We start from the raw sequence: 19075 nt of genomic DNA, 5'->3' as shown, positions 1-19075 counted from the left end.
ATGTACCTTTAAAATTAATACGCATTTGAAGTAGGCTTAATAGAAAGGTATTTTTGGCCACCTATCATGAGAACCGGTATTTTGGTTACAGAAGTGTTAAAACTTGGTAATTTTGTCATTCTTTCTACAAATTTCCCAGATACTAAAATATTTATGGAAATTTGACCACGATTAAATTCAGGTCCATCTGCACCATGATCAGCTAGAAATTATGGAAGGAATTCAGATTTACAGCACCCAACATATAATTAGGCTAATACATTGTTTACATTGTACAAAGACACACTGTCACATGCACATTCAAATTGACCAGAGAAGCAAAAAAACTATAAAAACTAAATAATAGAATTTATGAAAGATAGAGCAAGAAATTATTGCAGTTTTTTTCCTGGTCCGCCATATGCATTTCTTCAAATAAACGGCGAAATACACAATGTTGCTTTGTTATTCAAGGTTTGCTGTTGTCTCAAAAAACAATCACAGGCAAACATCGTAAAACCATCAACCTATGAATGAGACATGTTCATCAACACATAATCATGATGGCAGAAATATTACAGGCCCTGAGATAGTCCGGGAACTCAAATGTGTTCTACCTTCGTATACATCCGATTCTAAAAAAATCAAATAAAGGATATATTCAGCTAATAGATACAAAGGACAAGCAAAATTCAAGAGCTATATCTGAAGATCATCTAATGTTAGTTCATTGGCTGTCATGAGCTTCAACTTCTGCAACAAAACATCATTAAACAACATTGTAAGAAAATAATTAAATAACAGGAACTAAAATTTCATACACTCTTTGAACTATAAATAAACAAGGACAGGTACAGTGGCGGTCCATTCTGTGGGAGATTTAACTACATCTTGAGGTTTGACAAATTAATTCATGCTAGTTTATTGCTTTATTATACTAAACCACTTGAAGACATATAAATTATATTATTTTCAATCTAGCATTGATTCTACTGAACGTATCTGAAACTGCTATTTGCTTTTAAGCTAAAAAAAGCTGAATCCGGTACTATTTGAGGAGAGAGGAGCACGAGTTTTAAAAACAAAGAACATAACAAATCACTAATGATAACTTTCCTGCTCTATCAAAAATAATTTATTCAATGTAAGGTTTATAGTCTTGTTTTCATTAGTATATCCTCATCATAAAACTTGCCAACGAGACATTTTAGACTAGCTTTTACATAAATATGTAAAATGCACATTTGCAGAAGTTAAATAATCAAATCAACTTCTAAGATTTCCTAATGTTATATATACTTATTAATATTTGTAATCAAAGATCTATTCATTTAGCAAAATATGCAAATGGCATAAGGAACAAAGAGAAAGTTCTTGCAATGATCAGGACAGTTTAAAAAAAGGCCCGAATCACAGATTCTTTTCCCTTGAATTAAGTCAAAATGGGGCTCAATCTAATGCAACACCTTGCCTGGGGCTTTCACCTTGGCAGGTGAAAAGCGCGCCTCTTTCAAGTCGCATCGGGCAAGCGAGGCAAGTTTACTGCACCTAGCTGTGCCTCTAGGCACACTAGAGTAGCATCTACGAAAACAAAAGGATAGTATCTAGGCAATCTCTAAATATTATCGTTAAAATGAAGATATGTAAGTCTCACAGGTACTATCAAAACAGGATGAGTCTAGCCACCTCAGAAAATTCTTTAAACTTTAAGATATGTAATTGTGACCAGTAAAAAAAAAAATTAACTGCAAGGAACAACTGAAGCCCCGTAGTTGATGGCATCAACTAGAATATACTGGAAAAGATATATTCTATTTTATTCAGGACAAGGGTGGGAAAATGCTAGAAGGGATAAAACATATCTCCTCAGAATTAGTTGTGCACAATTAAATCCTCGAATTTAAAGTAAAACAATTCTTTATATTTATTACTATTAGATATAGAAGACTGCCATTGCTTATATAGACTTCGTAAAACTTGGTGAACAAATACACTTGGAGGATGACCATATTCACTAATAAAAGGAAACAAATCCTATTATTGTTAACTAAAACCTATTACTTGTCTACTACCATATATCTATTTTCTACAATATTCCTAACTAGATGATATGGTTGGTAATTACAAAACAAACTTATATCTAAATAATAATATAAAAATTATTAAGAAGAGAAATTAATTATATTACGCTCAGCATCACTATTCGGTCTCAGACAAGATCAGAAAAAAAAGGTAAGGAGAAAACTACTGCCTGCAATCATATCCATTTTGTAGCTGCAATGTATAATCGTAAACATACTTGCAAGTTGTGATACAATTAAGAACTATTAAAAAAAATGCAAGTCACAAACCGTGATGAATTGTGGAGGGTCATCCAGACTAGTTGATCCAAGAACAACCTCCCTCTTTAACTTGGTTGTCAACTTGTGACATACTCGTAGCTGGAAAATAAATATTCTTCTTAATAAATAAGTCAATCGTAGTGTTACAGATGATGAAAATTTGGATAAAAGAAAAACCTCAGATCGAGTTGCTCCGCCAACAATGAAAACAAATATGCGTTTCCCCATTTTCTTGAAATCACTAGATGCATGTCGCAAAATTGAATCACTACAAGAAGAATATTCCAAAAAAATTCAGCTACAGTTTTTTTTGGACTGAAACTAAAATCTTTTAGCAGCCACGGGGGGGAGGGGGCAACAAGAGAAAGCTACTTCAGTTCCAATAAAAATTGTACTAACCACTGATTTATGTCACGACTATAATTAAAGACAACAACAAACACTGATAAACTATAACTATGATGACTTTACACTTGCAGAGGGTCAAACCTTAGGTGGTGATCAACAGTCTTGCAAATCGAATGTTAACGTATTAGATGTTTCAATATGAAAGAACTTTAAAAATCATACCTAGAATAACCATCATCAGAGCCTCGAGGCTTAGCCCATGTTGCCGTCCTTCTTGATCTCATCGAATGAGGTGCAGGAGGTTGACCCACTCTTGTTGCACTCTGTGACGTTCCATGGAAGGACGGGCTAGGGTCATTCATACACGGAAAATCATTTTTCGGTAGTTCACCTGTGTTTAGCTTTTCAATTAGTTCCTGCAAAATAAATTACATATTGGTCAAATATCACATTCCTTCAGAAGGAACTAATATTCAGCATCTTATTCAGATACTAAAAAATAAAAATCATAAAAGCACAAAATCACTGGTCATTGTGCTTAATGGAGATTTACGTTGTTCAGTAGTAATGGGCCAAATTTTGTTGAAGATAAACCCGAGAAGCTTAGCACTTAAATCGTAATCTCCTGGCACTATTTGCCCATTGGACGACTTCTCTACTATCAGCAACTACAACACAAGTTTTACAACAAGAAAGTTCTCCCATGAAAATCTGTCATGCAACCTCTTTCCCCCATCATAATTTGCAAGTATCTCGGCTTCCTTTTTCTTTTGGAAAGGCTGGGGAGGGGGGAGACTCCTCAGTCCTCTCGGGCACTGAACATATAGAATGTGCCCTCCTATATTCATGCATGCATGCTTTTACTCTATATACATAGCTGTAAGGTAAAATGTGGTTTACCTCTATCATGGGGTAAAATCGTGACAGTTGAAATGGCATCTCTTCGCCAGTACGATCTTTTCTAAAACCATTCTTCTTCTAGATTTAAAAAGCAGAAACAAATAGTGGCTAGTTAGAGAGCAATATTTTATAATTATAACCACAATCTTAACTATAAAACCACATTTACCTTGTTAACATCAAATTTAAGTCCGAATGTCACACTTGAACTCTTTTTTGTATTTGATGATCCCTCAAGAAACCGCATATTGTATACAGCATTCATGTCGTCTTGTGGTATTCTTGCTAACTATAAGAATCATTAAGAGGAACAAAAACTCAGTAACTGTTGACCCATACAAGTTATAACATACCTTTTTATAGATTTAATCATACTTGGCCTCACACAAAATTGGATTAATTAAAAATTTGCGACACCAAAAAAAATGTAGAGGAAAAAGTAAAGGGAGGTAAGCATTCTGCCAATATTTGTAAAGGGAGCTAATAATATACCAAAAAACAGAGGCATAAATAAGGGGAATTAGGCATTTTATCAAGATCTGTTACCACTTTCTTAGATTTTGGCATATAATGAGGTTAGAATTAGCCCCAAATAGTGAAACGAATACATCTACCTCCATCAATTTCTTTATTTTGTCGCCATCAAGTTTCTCTGGGTGAAGTGCAGCATAAATCATCAACAGCCTCAACTTGTTTTCACGTGATACATTCTACATAGGAAAAATTAATTAGCACACACAATATATATATATGTACATTTCAACTAACTGAATCCTCACAGGTTTTGTTCGAAGAAAGTTGATAACATCCTTGGTTGCTGCATCTCCAAAAACAAGATCCTGTTCTAATTTGCCCAGATCTTTGAGGTCCAACTCCATGATTATTTTGTTTATCTTAGCAGCAATCTGCATAAGATAATCCAGGTCAATTCTTCAATCAAATGTTTGGATTATGCACCAATTACTCAACAATTGTTAATAGAAAGAAAATGTTATTGAACATTCATTGTGCAAGATTAAATTGGTTAAACATGTAAGCAACACTTTCTTTCTGGGAAGGGTTTTTAAATGTACATATACAAATTAGAATGTACTATTTGGGAATGGGTGAAATTTTTTACAAGAACGAGGGATCCCACCAGCAAGGACCATTTGCTATTAAGAGTGCATTTTAAGTGGAAAAAATGATATTTGCATAATTTGTAACACCCTATTTTATAGTGGTCATGGCATCTAAAAAAATTATCTTATTAGGAAAATGAGACTTCAGATTAGTTATAAAATTAATAAAACTAATGCATCGATCATTATCATGACTTGTCTAATTATCAAGGTGTCCTGGCAGTGGTATGGTACTGAGAAGTTGCATGCTGTCTAACTATCAGATGCTTAAGCAAGTTTCGGCCGAGCCTCTTGTTGATTTTCCTCTCATTTTCCTAATAACATTATCCTTTATATTAGCTCACAATTATCAATAATAACATAATCAAGTTATAAGATAGTGTTAATTTGATAAGATTATAAATTTTTGTATTCCATTTCTGAGAAAAGATAAGGATACACTCTAGTGAACTGCAATTTTTAAAGAAAAGAAGACAATGAAGCATCGAACCAGATAGTTTGTAGGACACCACCAGAGCATAAGGTTTTGAGCACTTAACATTTTTGTTTAAAAATAAATGCAATACAAATACTTGAAAAGAGACTAAATGGTTTACAAGCTAACCAGGATGGGAGTAAGAAATTAGTTGATGTCATTTTCATAGTAAAAAAAATGGACTCACATCTACATGAAGCGATAGCTTGTCAATTTGCTCACTGTATTGCGGCAAAGCTTGAACCATTTTTTGCAAGTCACGAGTAGACAACTCACCACCATTTCTGCAAAAGATAAATCAGAAACAGGAAAAATTTAAAGATGGAAGAGCAGCCAGTAGTTAGTGTAATGATCAGCTAATTGACAGACCTAAAGATACAAATGACTTAAGATACCACCATTTACACTATGACTAAACCAGAAACTAAAGGGTCATTTGTTAATGGATGAAAGAGTGACTCTGAACTGAATCATCCTTTTCTGATATATTCAGATTGTTTGGTTTTAACTTTAGATATCTGGACGAATGAAATTCTTCTGAACCAGTGCTGGACGAGTGGGCTTTTAAATATTCACTGAACCAGTCAAATTATATGTATTCACTTTGCTTCTTTCAAATCTGTGCATATTATGTAGAAATTTTATGTTTTGTCATCCAAAACTTGCATTTATTTTAAAAATAAAACCTTCCTGTCCTCAATATATGCGCATGTAATGACATTTAGTGTATCTGTTCTATTAATTAAAAATAAATTATTATTTTTTTCTAGAATGTAGCATCAGAAAATTACACATTTAAATTACATCTTATTCAGTCAAATAATAATTAAATGTCTAGTTAATTGAATTAAAATGGTAAAATACATTAAAAAAAATTGAAGCTTTAAAAAATACAATACTATAAAAATTATAGTTTTATGTGCATTATATTACCTTAAGACTCTTGAAAATTGTATTTATTTATGGTCTAATTTAAAATTTTCCTTATTATTACTAAAAGATGAATGTTTTAACTTATCAAAAAAATCATATAATAATAGTTAGACAACTTTCATAAAAAATTTTATTAAACATTATCAATAAGTTATATAATCATTCAGAAAATTTACTTGTTTCTAACAAACGATCCTATCCATTACTGTTCAGATTACTATTCACTCAGAGATTTTGACGATTCAGAATATTCTATTCGGATTTAACAAATGAGTCCTAAGACGTAAGAACAGAACTCCCAAAATTTTGCGCCACTATATCCTTGAAGTGTTAACTGAAAATTCAAATTTAGATTAAAGAGCATTGGAGAAGGTAAGCAACAATAACAAGCAGTTATCTTCACTAAATCATCAGGTAAACAATTAACAAGTGAATGGAATCTTATGAACCAAGAAAGATATATCATATAATCTTAAAAGCCCACATAAATTTGAGTTTATTAATTAGCATGTTAAGTGCTTACAGATATTTATATATATAAATATCTAGACTAATTCATGTATTGCGCTTTTCTTGCACTTTGCTTAAGCTCCAAAAACTCCTTTGTGGTTGTGGTTTTCACGTTTAAGAACATCGCTCACACATGAACGAACATGAAACATAGGATTGAGGTCAACAGTATTCGTACAGCTAACTATTACTAAGGAGAAGGTTTAGTAGACTCTAAAAATTCAATTCTTGAGGGGTGCACACCCTAAGAAGAATGACTTATAGTACGGATTTTACAAATTAGGAAAGCTTGTGCGTCTGTGTCATTTTTGTTAACTTGGCAGTGTGCCACCCTAAAACATTTTCTGCATCACATTCACCATGAATTCCAGTCCATGTTATCGCACAGCATCATTACATCCTCGTCCACATAATACGATCCCATTAAGAGGTTACAAAATGTATACTAGTGTACTTGCAATGACTGCATGCCCTCTGTTGTCGCCTCAAATAACTAAAAATGTAAAAAAGCACAGTTGAACATTTATAGTGTATAGCTGTACAGCTTATAGAGTCTAGCACCCCTTGCCATCGTCGTGTTGCCACGACAGAAATTGTTTGTATATTAATATTTGTATATACATAGAGTCTGTGCACGCTGTAAGTCACATATTTATTTACTCAAATGCAAATTTTATTACATTTAACAGTATTATTGAAGGCACGCCTTCACTTTGCAACCTTAGGACCAGATAAACCACTGCTGTAAATAATCAAATTGTATAATGAAGACAATTCATATTAAAAGAAAAGAATGTCATTCCTGTTCTACAAAGCTAATCTTATTTGAAAAATGTATATCCTATACAAACCTTGAACCTTGGTGCATTTGTGCAGCTTTGTTTTTTGACACAAAGCTCGTCATTTTAGCATGCAACCGTTCACTAGCCTGAAAATGCAAATACTGATTAACACCTATCTATCTATATATAGTTCAGTTCAAAATATGAAGCTTGTGACATACATCTGCTATATGTGCATGGCGCAGCTCTAGCCATATGGGATCATGATCCTCCAGTAGAACATCTTTCTTTTCAGGAAGTTTACCAGCTTTGCTTGGTACCTAAGAAGTATATATCTTTAATATAAAGTTCGACATCTATGGCAAAAGCATATACGACATTGGATACCAAAATTCACCTCATGCACATATTTATTTCCCTCCATGTTAAGCAAGTCATGGCACATTGCATCATACGTCCATTCATGAATAATAGGTGCAATCTGTACATTTAAACAAGTGTCTTAAGACCAAATAAAGAGATGTATGCTATACCAACAGTACAGATAGAACTATAAATATATACCTGGTCAACTGATCTATCCAGGATGAGCAACTCACAGGTCTCTGTCTGTGGAAAGTCTTTGATTTTAGATTTATATTTTACCAGACAATTCCAAATTCCTGCAGCAAGCTTCGTAGGGACTAAATCACGAAATGTAGTCATCGTGTCAGTATCAAGTGATTTGGCAGCACGGTAGCGTACAAAAGGAAATTCCTGATTTCACCAAAGTTTAGAAGAAGCTCAATATGTTATAACTCCAACATTATATACAGGTATATTAAGTAATAAGACGTTTAAGTAAAATACCCTCATTGAAGCAAAGACTGTAGCAATTCGAGTAGCCATGACATTCAGACGTTCATCTGCTCTCCGAGAACTCGCCTCATCACCAAAAAGTTCTTCTAAAGCTGATCCATTATCAGTTATGAATCCCTATGGTAAAAATAGAAATTGAGAAACCAAAATAATAATATGACAAAGCTATATATATATATATATATATATAGAGAGAGAGAGAGAGAGAGAGAGAGAGAGAGAGAGGGAAGGGATATATATATATATGACAAATATGTGTAAACTAACTTATAGGATGTTGCTCTAGAAGGATCCTTCACCTCCTTTAAAAGAGGTTGAGGGTTCAGGCCTCGTCGAAGGCTAAATGTTTGTGTTTGTGTTTGTTTATGTTTCCAATTGGAAAAAAAAATCCAAATTATTAGATGCAAGAGGCATATCAATCAACCTAATTAAAAGTCTAATTCCGTCTTCATGTTCTTGTTTAATATAAAAATCTTAGAATAATATTTATCTCTAGAAGGATCCATCACTCCTTTTACAAGAGGTTGAGGGTTCAGGCCTGGTCAAAGGCTAAATTTTACTTTTTTGTGTGTGCGTGTGTTTTCAAATCCAAATTAGAAAATGCAAGAAGCATATCAATCAACCTAATTAAAAGTCTAATTCCGGCTTCATGTTTTTGTTTAATATAACAATCTTAGAATAGGTATAAATATCCACCAGAAGTACGGAAGTTATATCAGAAATCAATAGTCTGTATCCAATTCTACATGCCATTGAAGCAGCATCAAATACCTGGCTGTCTATGGCGAAGTACTCCAAGTTCATCTGCACGTTTCCACCCAAAATGCAAAAAGAATAAATTAATAAAATTACAAGTCACCTTGAAAATGAGCAGGAGCATAATTTGTTAAAATCAGAAGTAGCCAAGAAGCCATCACCTCGCTCAGTGCACCAATTCGAGATACTACACTTGAGTCTCTCCTTATGTAACTAACCAATTCTTGTGGAATGGGTGAACTAAAAAAGACAAATGCTCTAAAAGAAAGAGAAAGTACAAAGGATTAAAACCCTTGAAAATATAGTTTTAAAAGCCATTAAAACAGTCGCGTAAATGTATGACAGAACCTGGGTCATTCACATACTTTTTGTACAGAGGTGACTTTCCGGCCATGTCAGATAAGAACATGCCAACACTGCAGTACAAGAATAAATTTTTTAAGTCTATAAGAATGTGTATGTGTGTGGCGTCAATAGACTCCTCAGGGCATTGAGCAAATTTTCAAGAAATACAATATAATAATGAATGTGGGAAAAGCACATATTAACCAGTTGTAGCTAGTAGATACAAATAGAAGGTAGTTTATAAGTCCAGCTCCACCAATTTACATCATGTTATACTAGAAACAACATTACATGTGATGGAAAATCATTTCTAATCATTGCTTCATTTTTCAATAGTAATAATATTAAGGTGGCTCACTCCATCGCCAAAACTTCCCACTACTTTGAAGAAGTAATGATTTTGATGGAAGAGCGCCTAAATGAGGTTGTCCCTCTTGTCATTTCTGACGGGATTTTTCCTGAATGAAAGTTTGTTTTTCCCGTACAATTTTTTGCGTACATCAAATGAATCATCGTATACAAACTAAACAGCAAAATTTTAGACGAAAGAGGAATATAATTCTGTTTACTTCTCTTTGGTTGGCTGCATGAAGTATATGGCATGCATGGAGGGCAACGGTTGCCTTCTTTTGTAAATGTCTTCCACCACTGCAGAACACATTAGAATTATGACTTCTTAACATATTACAATTAATCAAAAAAATTGACATTTTGCAATCCACACAATGATATATGTGTGGGTTTGTGTACAGTATAGGCACATACACCAATCGAACCAGACATAAATATTCACAGGCGATTATCCAGAAGTAGAATTCTGTGTTATTTAAGGTGAATGAGAGACAATCATCAGCTTATTGATGATACTCGGTTTATGGTTAATGGCTTACAAATATATAGAGACACATAAATAACTAAGAATGACAATGTATATTACAGAAATGAGTTAATATTACCCAAAAAATATGCATGTGTATAGAAGTCATGCAAAAATTGAGGTAATGTCATATGCAAAAAAATGTAAAAGAAAAAGTGTACAAAATTTTTAGAGAGATACATATATAATTAACAATATTATATACATAATTAAAAGGGATAGCAATTTTTTTAGAAAAATAATAAACAAAGAGTAATATATAGAAGAAGCAGTATACATAAGAAAAATAATATGACAAGTACAGAGAGAGGCAGAGCTTTCTGTCTTAGGTCTTGGATTGAAGCTTCTTAAGGTTACTCCTAATTGCTGCAGTTTTTTTTTGTTTACAAGTAATGAAAACATATCAAAACTTTTAAAAAAGTGCGATTAAATCAATCACCTCACCATCGCCTCATGGAGGGTAAGAAAAAAGGCAGTTGCCTTGCCCCGATCCAGTCAAGGCAAGAAAGCCACACTTTTCCCTTCAACTAATTCATCGATTAATAAATTAAGGTCTGATATATAATTATGTACGTGCAGGTAACAGGGCTTGGCGCTAGCGCTAAGTAATGTAGTTCTAAGATACTGCCATGAGATTTTTAAAAAACAAATGTATACAAAAGCAAGAGAAGCAATATTATGCCGTATCGTGCTGTAACTCATTAATATGACGTGCTATAAGCTATACAATGAAGCATGTGAAGCAAAGCAACCTGCCTTTTGCACTGGAAGACTTCTAAAATGTTGGAGCAGTTGAGTGATTTAGAAACATATCATGTTTTCATTCATAGTATACAATAACTATACACTTAAGTTTCCTGAGAATAGCCTTCTAATCTTACATGAAACTCCTTGCTCTGTTATATCTGCCATCTTGCATGCATACGACATTATTTTTATAGTCACTTTATCCATGATAAGTACCTAAAAGGAAAAAAATAAAAACTTCACAAGTTTAAAACTGCAAGACGATTTCCAGGTGAAAAATAGCACATTGTATGTAGGCCAAAAGTTAATGCAATTAATTTAAAGAACAAACAAATATTAACAAAATAGAGTACTTAACAAACAGATATGGCAATAAGGGCTTTTGGGCTTTATTTGGCTCAAGCTTCCATGCTCCTAGTAATTTCATCCACTTAAAAAAAACTAAAACTCTTATATGTTGGTAACTTTATGGTTTTACTCGGTGTCTTTTTTCATTTATTTCCCTACATAGACAGAGTTCCTTAAAATGGCAGAAGAGGTCTATTTCTTAGGCAAGTTAGGACTGATTTCCTCAACCAGAAGTCCTTAAATAGTCAACAGAACTTTTAAGCCCATTTGGTGATAATAGACATGTTTAATGAGTTAGAGCATCTCCAAAAGCCTCTTTATTCTAGCTCTTAACTAAAAATTTGAGGAGTGAGAACAAAATTGTTGCTCCAAGATACTCTTAGTGGCTCTTTATATCACTAAGACCATCTTCTCTCTCCTCAACTTTAAGACCATAGTTACACTCTTAACTATTATTATATTATTTATTCTTAATCCCACTATCTTTCTCTCACCGTTTACTTTTGTTCTTTTGTGAATTCAAAAAATTTTTAATAATAAAATATAGATTAAGAAGTTAATTTAAAGAGTATTGTTGTAGATGAGTACATATTAAATCACTAAGAGTCATTAATTTATATTATTTATAAAGAGTAAGCTAAGAGTCTCTTGGAGATGCTCTTATAACCATCATTTTAAAAAATTAATTAATTTTGGGTGGGCAAAATATTTGTAACTATTACATGTACATTATTAGAACTACGTTCTATCAAATCAAGTCAGGATAATCTAAAAGCCTAGAAGTGTTAGTAGGTTTAAGAAGTAAGATCCACGTAACTTGTTGTGCCACTCAGTTTTTTGGACTTCTAACTGTCAAAGCCATCAATTATCAAAATAAGTCTTGTAAATTTCTTAATTTTAATGATATGTGACTTAATAGTGTTTAAGGGAATGTGCCAAGATTTATTCTATTGTACTTTTTCCAAAAACATTGAATTCTATAGTTTTCCCAGTAAAAAAAATCCCAGATCACCACTGGATTGACCCTTGGCAAGCTTGACAATGAGTGGAACGAAGATTGAGCGACTTGATCTTTCTTCTTCTATTCGTTTTTTTTACAAGCCCGAAATCAAACTAAACCCAAATTTATGGTCATTCATATGACCAAATCCTAGTAAAATCTTACAACACTTGGGAATTTACTCAAGTTCAAGCCAAAAAAGCCGAGCTCAATTAAAACTCAATTTGAATACTTATGTTTAAAGTTGGCTGGTGGACAAGAATGAGTAAAGTCGAACTTGAACCTATATCATAAATCTGAAATCAGGTTTCTTGGCAGACAACTCAACTCGAAGTGTAGCCCCGTGATAAAACCAACACAACTACTTAACTACAACATTAAAAGGGAACTGGCATCACTAATGGCACAACTATGAGATCAGCTGAAAGGAAAACAACACCGACTTCTTCAAAATCCTTGAAGCCCAGGGATCATTGAGTAACAAGAATATAGAGCGTAACATGCCAACACCAATCAGTAAATCTTATTTTCTCCAAGTGTATAAAAACATTTAAGACATGGCTAAAATTGATACCCAAAATGTAATTAGGCAACTTGCTATATACCTTCCATGTAGATTTTGAGTCCCCAGTTTTGGTAGATCTAAGCATTTCGTATAATAATCCTGCATAATTCAAATAACATAATTAAAAAGAAACCCATGATATAAAAAGATCTGTTTATCCATATAATGATATTAAAACAATGATTGGTATGACAAATCAGTTTAGCAGGTTCCTTCTTTAACCAAAAGCTGTCTGATTTTCTTTCCTCGTTATGTCTACTAGGTTCTCTCGATATTTTTCTCCATCCCGATCTTAGTATCTATTTACTAGTTAGTCAACCATACAAATTATAGTAATATTAATTTAAAATAATTACAAAAATACTTGAAAAGAAATTTTAATTGTAAAAAGCTACACAACGTTTCTAAGAATACAATAAACCTCTATAAAGAAATTTTAATTGTAAATAGCTACACAACGTTTCTTATTGTGAAGTAGAGATCTTACGTAATTAACAGTTCACACTACATAATTTGGGCTTTATAACTGGGTTGGACTTTTTAACCAATAATTTCCACCTATTTCTATTTCGCTATTAAATTATATTCTTTCAACTAGGACTGGGTTAACAGGTTTTAATAGAATGAACATTAAAAATTTATACAAATAATAAACCCTTTAACAAAATATAGTATGGCTTATAAACAGGGGACTTCTAAACCAAATGGGTTTACATGGTATTTGCTTCCACAATTGTTATCTAATCATAATATATACTCGGACTATATTGAAAAATAAAAGATACTCTTCTAAAAATGACATAATTAATGTAGAAATTGGTTAATAATTTTGTAATTATATGTATAAAATATAAATATAGGCTTTTGGTCAAATAGAAACTCCCCTTAAAATAAAAACTAAAAACCCCTTATTTAGCACTATCCACCCACCTCATTATAACTTCACTGTGCCCAACTCTCAGACTCCTCCCCAAATCCTAAAACACACCCTTGAACCTGCCCACCAACTACCACCGCCATCAGCCTCCACTACCGCCATCATCCCCGCTACCGCCATCACCCCTTTTCTCCACCGCCCGTCGGTTTCCCTCCATTTTCCCCATCTTCCTCCTTTCATCTTCTCTAAACTTTTCTTTTTTTGATGACCTCTCTATCTTCCCCACCTCTCTCTCTATCTTTCCCACCTCTCTCTACATGTAGTAATTACTATTTTAATAGTTATATTTAGTTATTTATTTTAGAGATTATGATTTTTGCACGGTATCAGCGGTGAACTAGTTAGAGTTCATGGTAATGGTGACGGTGAGATAGGAGGTAGTGATATGATGTATGTGTTACAATATATAATGACTCTATATCAATTTTTGCGATTTTTAAATATAAATCGGTGATTTTTATAGCAGTAATTAGTGATTTGTGTAAGATAATTTGGTGATTTCAACGTTAGTATGGTATTTTAGTAATGTAAAATAGTGTTTTCAATTTAGATCAGACAGAGTGGTGATGAGTAATAAAAAAATAATGTTTCAGTAGATCAGATTTGGTGGTGATAATGGTGATGCTATATGTATGTACATTTATTATCGTGTGTATAGGAAGATCAAAATGGGAGAGAAAAGAATCATACATATAAAACATTAATATTGAGTTGGGCCGTTGGTGCACTTAAATTAGGCAGGTGGTTGGTTTGTTTCTAGTTTTTATTATAAGACTGTTTCTATTTGATCATATACATATATATATATATAGTTGAGTTCTATAAAGACCACTTTTTCGGAGACCGCAAGTACAAATATTGCATAAAAACATTACAAAACGTATTATTTTGGGAATCATGCTCTACAAAGATCATTATTTTATTCAAAATTTTAAATATTATATGTGTACTGCATGTAGAACATTATAAAATGTTTTATTCTAAAAAACATGTTTGGTTTGCCAAACATTTGTTCACCTTCAAAAGATACACATTCTACTTATTAAATTCAAAATATATTCAACAATTTTAATGAATTAGTGATATTTGTAGAACATACTTCACAAAATAATATATTTTATAGTGTTTTAATTACAGAATATACGTGGTCTCTGAGGTCTCCAATGAAATAGCGATCTCCATAGAACTTTATATATATATTATATTTATTTATTTATTTATTATATAGGTCGGTAAGTCTCATAATTTAGGAAATTCTTATACTTGAAAGTATTTCCCATATAAAGAAATGTACAAATAGTAGTTATAATACTCCTTTCGTCCCTCCGGATTCTTTACATTAGGGGACGGGAGATTGGCACGCATGTTAAGCCTCCCGTAAAGTATGGTTCCCTAAATAATTTTAAATATTTTTTTCTTTTTATAATGTTTAAATTTTTATACGGAAAAAAAATTTCAAAAATAAATTCTAAAAGTATACTTTATAATAGCCTTAAAATGTGTGTCACACGTGAGGAAAAAGTATGCAAATAAATAAGTGGGACGGAGGGAGTATATTTAAAAAAAATTATTTTACAATTAATAGATACTTTTGATGATAGAATCTTACATATGTTTTTATACTTATTACCAAACCAAACATACCCCAGGTAGCCCTATCCCTACGCAGGCGTCACCTCTACTTTACCTCTACCTCAAAAGGTTGTTACTGAAGCGACCCAGTTCGAAAAAAATAAATAAACTTACCTAGTAATATAATTGATATAGCAAAATTAAATAAAAAGGTTTTGTTCAAATGAAAATAAAATTAAAAAAAAAAGTATAGTTCATCTTGTAATTCTGATATATTTCCACTGAAAAAGAAAATTTATAATATAATGGAAGAAATTGAAACAATGATTTATGATTGAATTGGCAAATTCTTATAGGACTTGATGGGATCCATTTGTATCTCACTTTTTATTGTGTGACTGTGTTTTACATTCTCTATTATTTGACTTTGTATTAGGCAAATGGTAGGTGGATGATGTAGTAAAAGTTACTGTTTTTAGTCGAGTTGCATTTATTATATCCCAGCTCTCAGGCTAATTATCTCTATATATATGTGTGTTTTCTGATTCATTGTAAAAGTACGGTTCAATATTATATTTTGATTTACATCAATATTAACTAAGGCTTCTTCTAGCTGTTGTTAGATTGGAGTACTGATTGAGTTATGATTCAGTCAATATAAGCCCCTACATGTTAATTTTGTTGCTTCCCTGCAATTACAAATTCAAGAGGGAAATCTTTGCTTTGAAAATTAACATTGTTCAAAACTAATCACTGACAATTTCACCTTATAAAAACCATAAGCCCCGTTGATGATACACTACAACTGAGGCCTCATATTAACCACCGCAAGAGCATAATCTAAGCAGCTATGCTATGGCCCTCTCTTAAGTCTTAATAAACCGCCAAACAGCTGCCTCGTACTAAGTGAAAATTTCAGATCCCTAAAGACTATCAACCCATTGGTGTCTAAACCTTACCACACTACTGCTGCAACACCAACAATAATACGATACATCGACAGCTACTCGTCAAATTGGATAAAAAGAGTAAAGAATATATTACAACCACTTTTGTCCAATATGATTCTAACTTTTTACTTTTTATCTTTTGGAAAGAATAGTTGATGGGTGGGTGGGTGGTCAAGTTATTGTGTGTGCATTTGTATGTGTCAAACTTTTCTCGCAGTTCTCTTTGCTCTAAATACTTTTACCTATTAGTCCTACAGAACAGAACTACTCATTCACACATATTAAATAAAACAACTTATCTCTCTTCAACTTCAAATTGTTCACATTAACTTTAAAATTTTAAATGATCTTACACACAAGATGTCTGCATGCTCTATTCCTTTTTGAACTCATTTTCTTTACTAATCTCATTATAGATATTTGCACTCAATTTACTCCCTTACATCCTTCTCTTCTCCTTTAACTTTGATCATAATTATATATTCCATTCCACCCCATCCTATTCCTCCCAACTTAACATAGCAATAAAGTCCTAAGCAAGAAATATGAACCATACATTAAGTCATAGACATTGCATCCTCATGGAAAAACTAGCTTTATAGATATATAATATAAACTGTACTAAAAATGAAATTAAAAAGTAAAGTTTTGATCTCTCTGTTATCTCTACATTCCCTTTCCGGCTTCCCAACAGTTCACAATTTTTATGAAAACAAATGTCAAAGTGAAGCTATGATCTCTCTGTCGTCGGTATAGAAAAATGTCAAAGTGTTCATAGACAAATTACACTGCCTAAACAAAAATGTGACAAAATTCTAATCACCTGGAACAAAGATGATTTATTCACATCTGCTCTTCACTATAAAGCATAAATATAGTGTCCATTTTTTCTTGCTTAGCAATTTAACTTAAATCCAGCTCTCTAAGCAAAGGAGTTTCACCATACACAAACTTTGCCCTCAATGTTAAAAAAAAAAAATCATATGCACCGCACTCCCATTTTCTCACTCTACTTTCTTCTTCTGACAACTTAAAAACATTTTTTAACCACCTCTTTTAGGTTCTCATCTCATTCATGCTACTGGAAACACCTCAACTGTCAACCTGAACATAATAAAATTATCTAATAACCTACTCTAAACCGCTTCAATTCAGCACACACACTATTCAACTTTAAGAATAATACAAATATATCAACACATTAACACCAATTCCAATAAACGTAAAAATCTAAACAGTGCGCTGCAACCTCATCTGTGCATAAACTTGTTAAATTCACACCGTCAAATCATTTCCTCGAAACTAAACCTATCACAATAACAACTTTTCAAATTTCTCCCTACACCTCATATCTAGTGAGAATCAGGGTTTAAGTCTCCTCAAATCGCATCCCCAAAACAACTAACCATTATCAACCAACGGATCACTTGATCACAATCAAACATACAAAATTCGCGCAAACATCAAACCTAATACACCATTAACTAGAATAATCATTTCAATTTTAAGTCAAGCACAGCTAAATTAACTGGAATTACAACTAACAATAAAAACAAACACATAAATAAAAACATAAAATATAAAAAACATAGAAACAAAGTGAGGAGGAAACATACGATCACGAGTAATATGTCTGAAATTCTTGTAATCAGCAGAGCTACCTTGCGAAGAGGTGTCGGAATCCGACATCGACATAGCGACTGATGCAAAACAAACCTCAAATACTACCCTGTGTGTGTATAGATCAAGGGGGATGATGAATGGATGACAAGTTGAAAACTACTTTTGATTCAATAGAGAAGCAACCAAATAAAATGAGAGAGAGAGAGAGAGAGAGAGATTAGGAGAGAGACTTGAAAGGTAGCAAATATATATATATACACAACTATAATGGGGAAGAGGAATAATAATTCTTGTTAGTGTATTGACTATTTGGAAGGCTTGGCGTTGAAACCCGATTGTCCTTTTGTAAGGGTTGAACCCGGGTTCATCCGGGTTCGTAGTGTAGCCGTCGTTTACGCGTCAATTGACAGTTTTGACCCTATGGAATGTTTCTACGTTAAAAAAGACGGTCACAAACGCAAGTAATAATGATATTACGCGGAATGCACTCGGACAACTCTAGCTTTTAAGGCTCAAATCATAATTTTCAATTTTTCATTTTAATATCAAAATTAAATTATTATATAAGATAATAGATTAAACTGATTTATTTAAGATGGCTCATTTTGCGCAAAGAGCTCATTTATTTAAACTCATTTATTTAAATCAAACTTATCTATATAATAAATTCAATAGTCAAATTAAAGTTTTATTGAGATATTGTTAAATCTGCACGTTTCTTCGTTTAAATTAATGAAGATACTCTTATTCTAGATGATATTGTATTGAATTTTAGGAATTGTATTCAATCAAGATTTTTACCAAACTTTTTGGATTTTCAAAATATATGGGTATGGATTTGGAAAATCCTTTAAAATCTAGGGGTATGTAATTTGAATTGTAATATTTTTTTAAAATCTACGTATATTCAATAAAGATTTTAAAAAATCCATCGAAATATGATGGTATTCAAAATTTCAAGGATTTTATTTTATTTAATAAATTAATAATTTTTAATGATTTTACAGGTATATTTTAAAATGAAGTGAGCCATCAATGGCTAAGGAGAACAAATTTTCAATTACTTTTTTATCAACCCATCAACGGCTAAGGAGATTTACAATGTCC

General features: G+C 32.5%; 1 protein-coding gene across 1 annotated transcript; it reads right to left on the bottom strand.

Annotated features, from left to right (window-relative positions):
* Positions 1-415: 415 nt before the first annotated feature.
* Positions 416-18273, bottom strand: LOC141696697 (SNARE-interacting protein KEULE-like). Its single transcript, XM_074500814.1, has 21 exons — positions 17962-18273; positions 12927-12985; positions 11108-11189; positions 9919-9997; positions 9370-9420; positions 9166-9262; positions 9020-9052; positions 8240-8365; positions 7955-8146; positions 7788-7871; positions 7612-7710; positions 7460-7536; positions 5353-5449; positions 4349-4474; positions 4184-4279; positions 3739-3858; positions 3570-3647; positions 2892-3085; positions 2499-2589; positions 2331-2420; positions 416-732 (listed from the first exon to the last, which is right to left on the bottom strand). The coding sequence occupies exons 1-21, from the start codon at positions 18038-18040 to the stop codon at positions 679-681; spliced, it is 2004 nt and encodes a 667-aa protein (XP_074356915.1). The 5' UTR covers positions 18041-18273; the 3' UTR covers positions 416-678.
* Between the last annotated feature and the right edge of the window lie 802 nt (positions 18274-19075).

This window comes from Apium graveolens, chromosome 11, assembly GCF_009905375.1.
Source record: "Apium graveolens cultivar Ventura chromosome 11, ASM990537v1, whole genome shotgun sequence".
Lineage (NCBI taxonomy): Eukaryota > Viridiplantae > Streptophyta > Magnoliopsida > Apiales > Apiaceae > Apium > Apium graveolens.
This window is presented reverse-complemented; position numbering and strand designations above follow the sequence as displayed.

Excerpts from the sequence above, each read along its gene's own strand:
- LOC141696697 (XM_074500814.1), bottom strand. The coding sequence starts at position 18,040 with ATGTCGATGTCGGATTCCGACACCTCTTCGCAAGGTAGCTCTGCTGAT. Across the intron at positions 9,998-11,107 it reads AACAGAGCAAGGAGTTTCAT|TGGTGGAAGACATTTACAAA; the intron begins GTAAGATTAGAA and ends TGTGTTCTGCAG. Across the intron at positions 7,537-7,611 it reads GCCATGCACATATAGCAGAT|GCTAGTGAACGGTTGCATGC; the intron begins GTATGTCACAAG and ends TTGCATTTTCAG.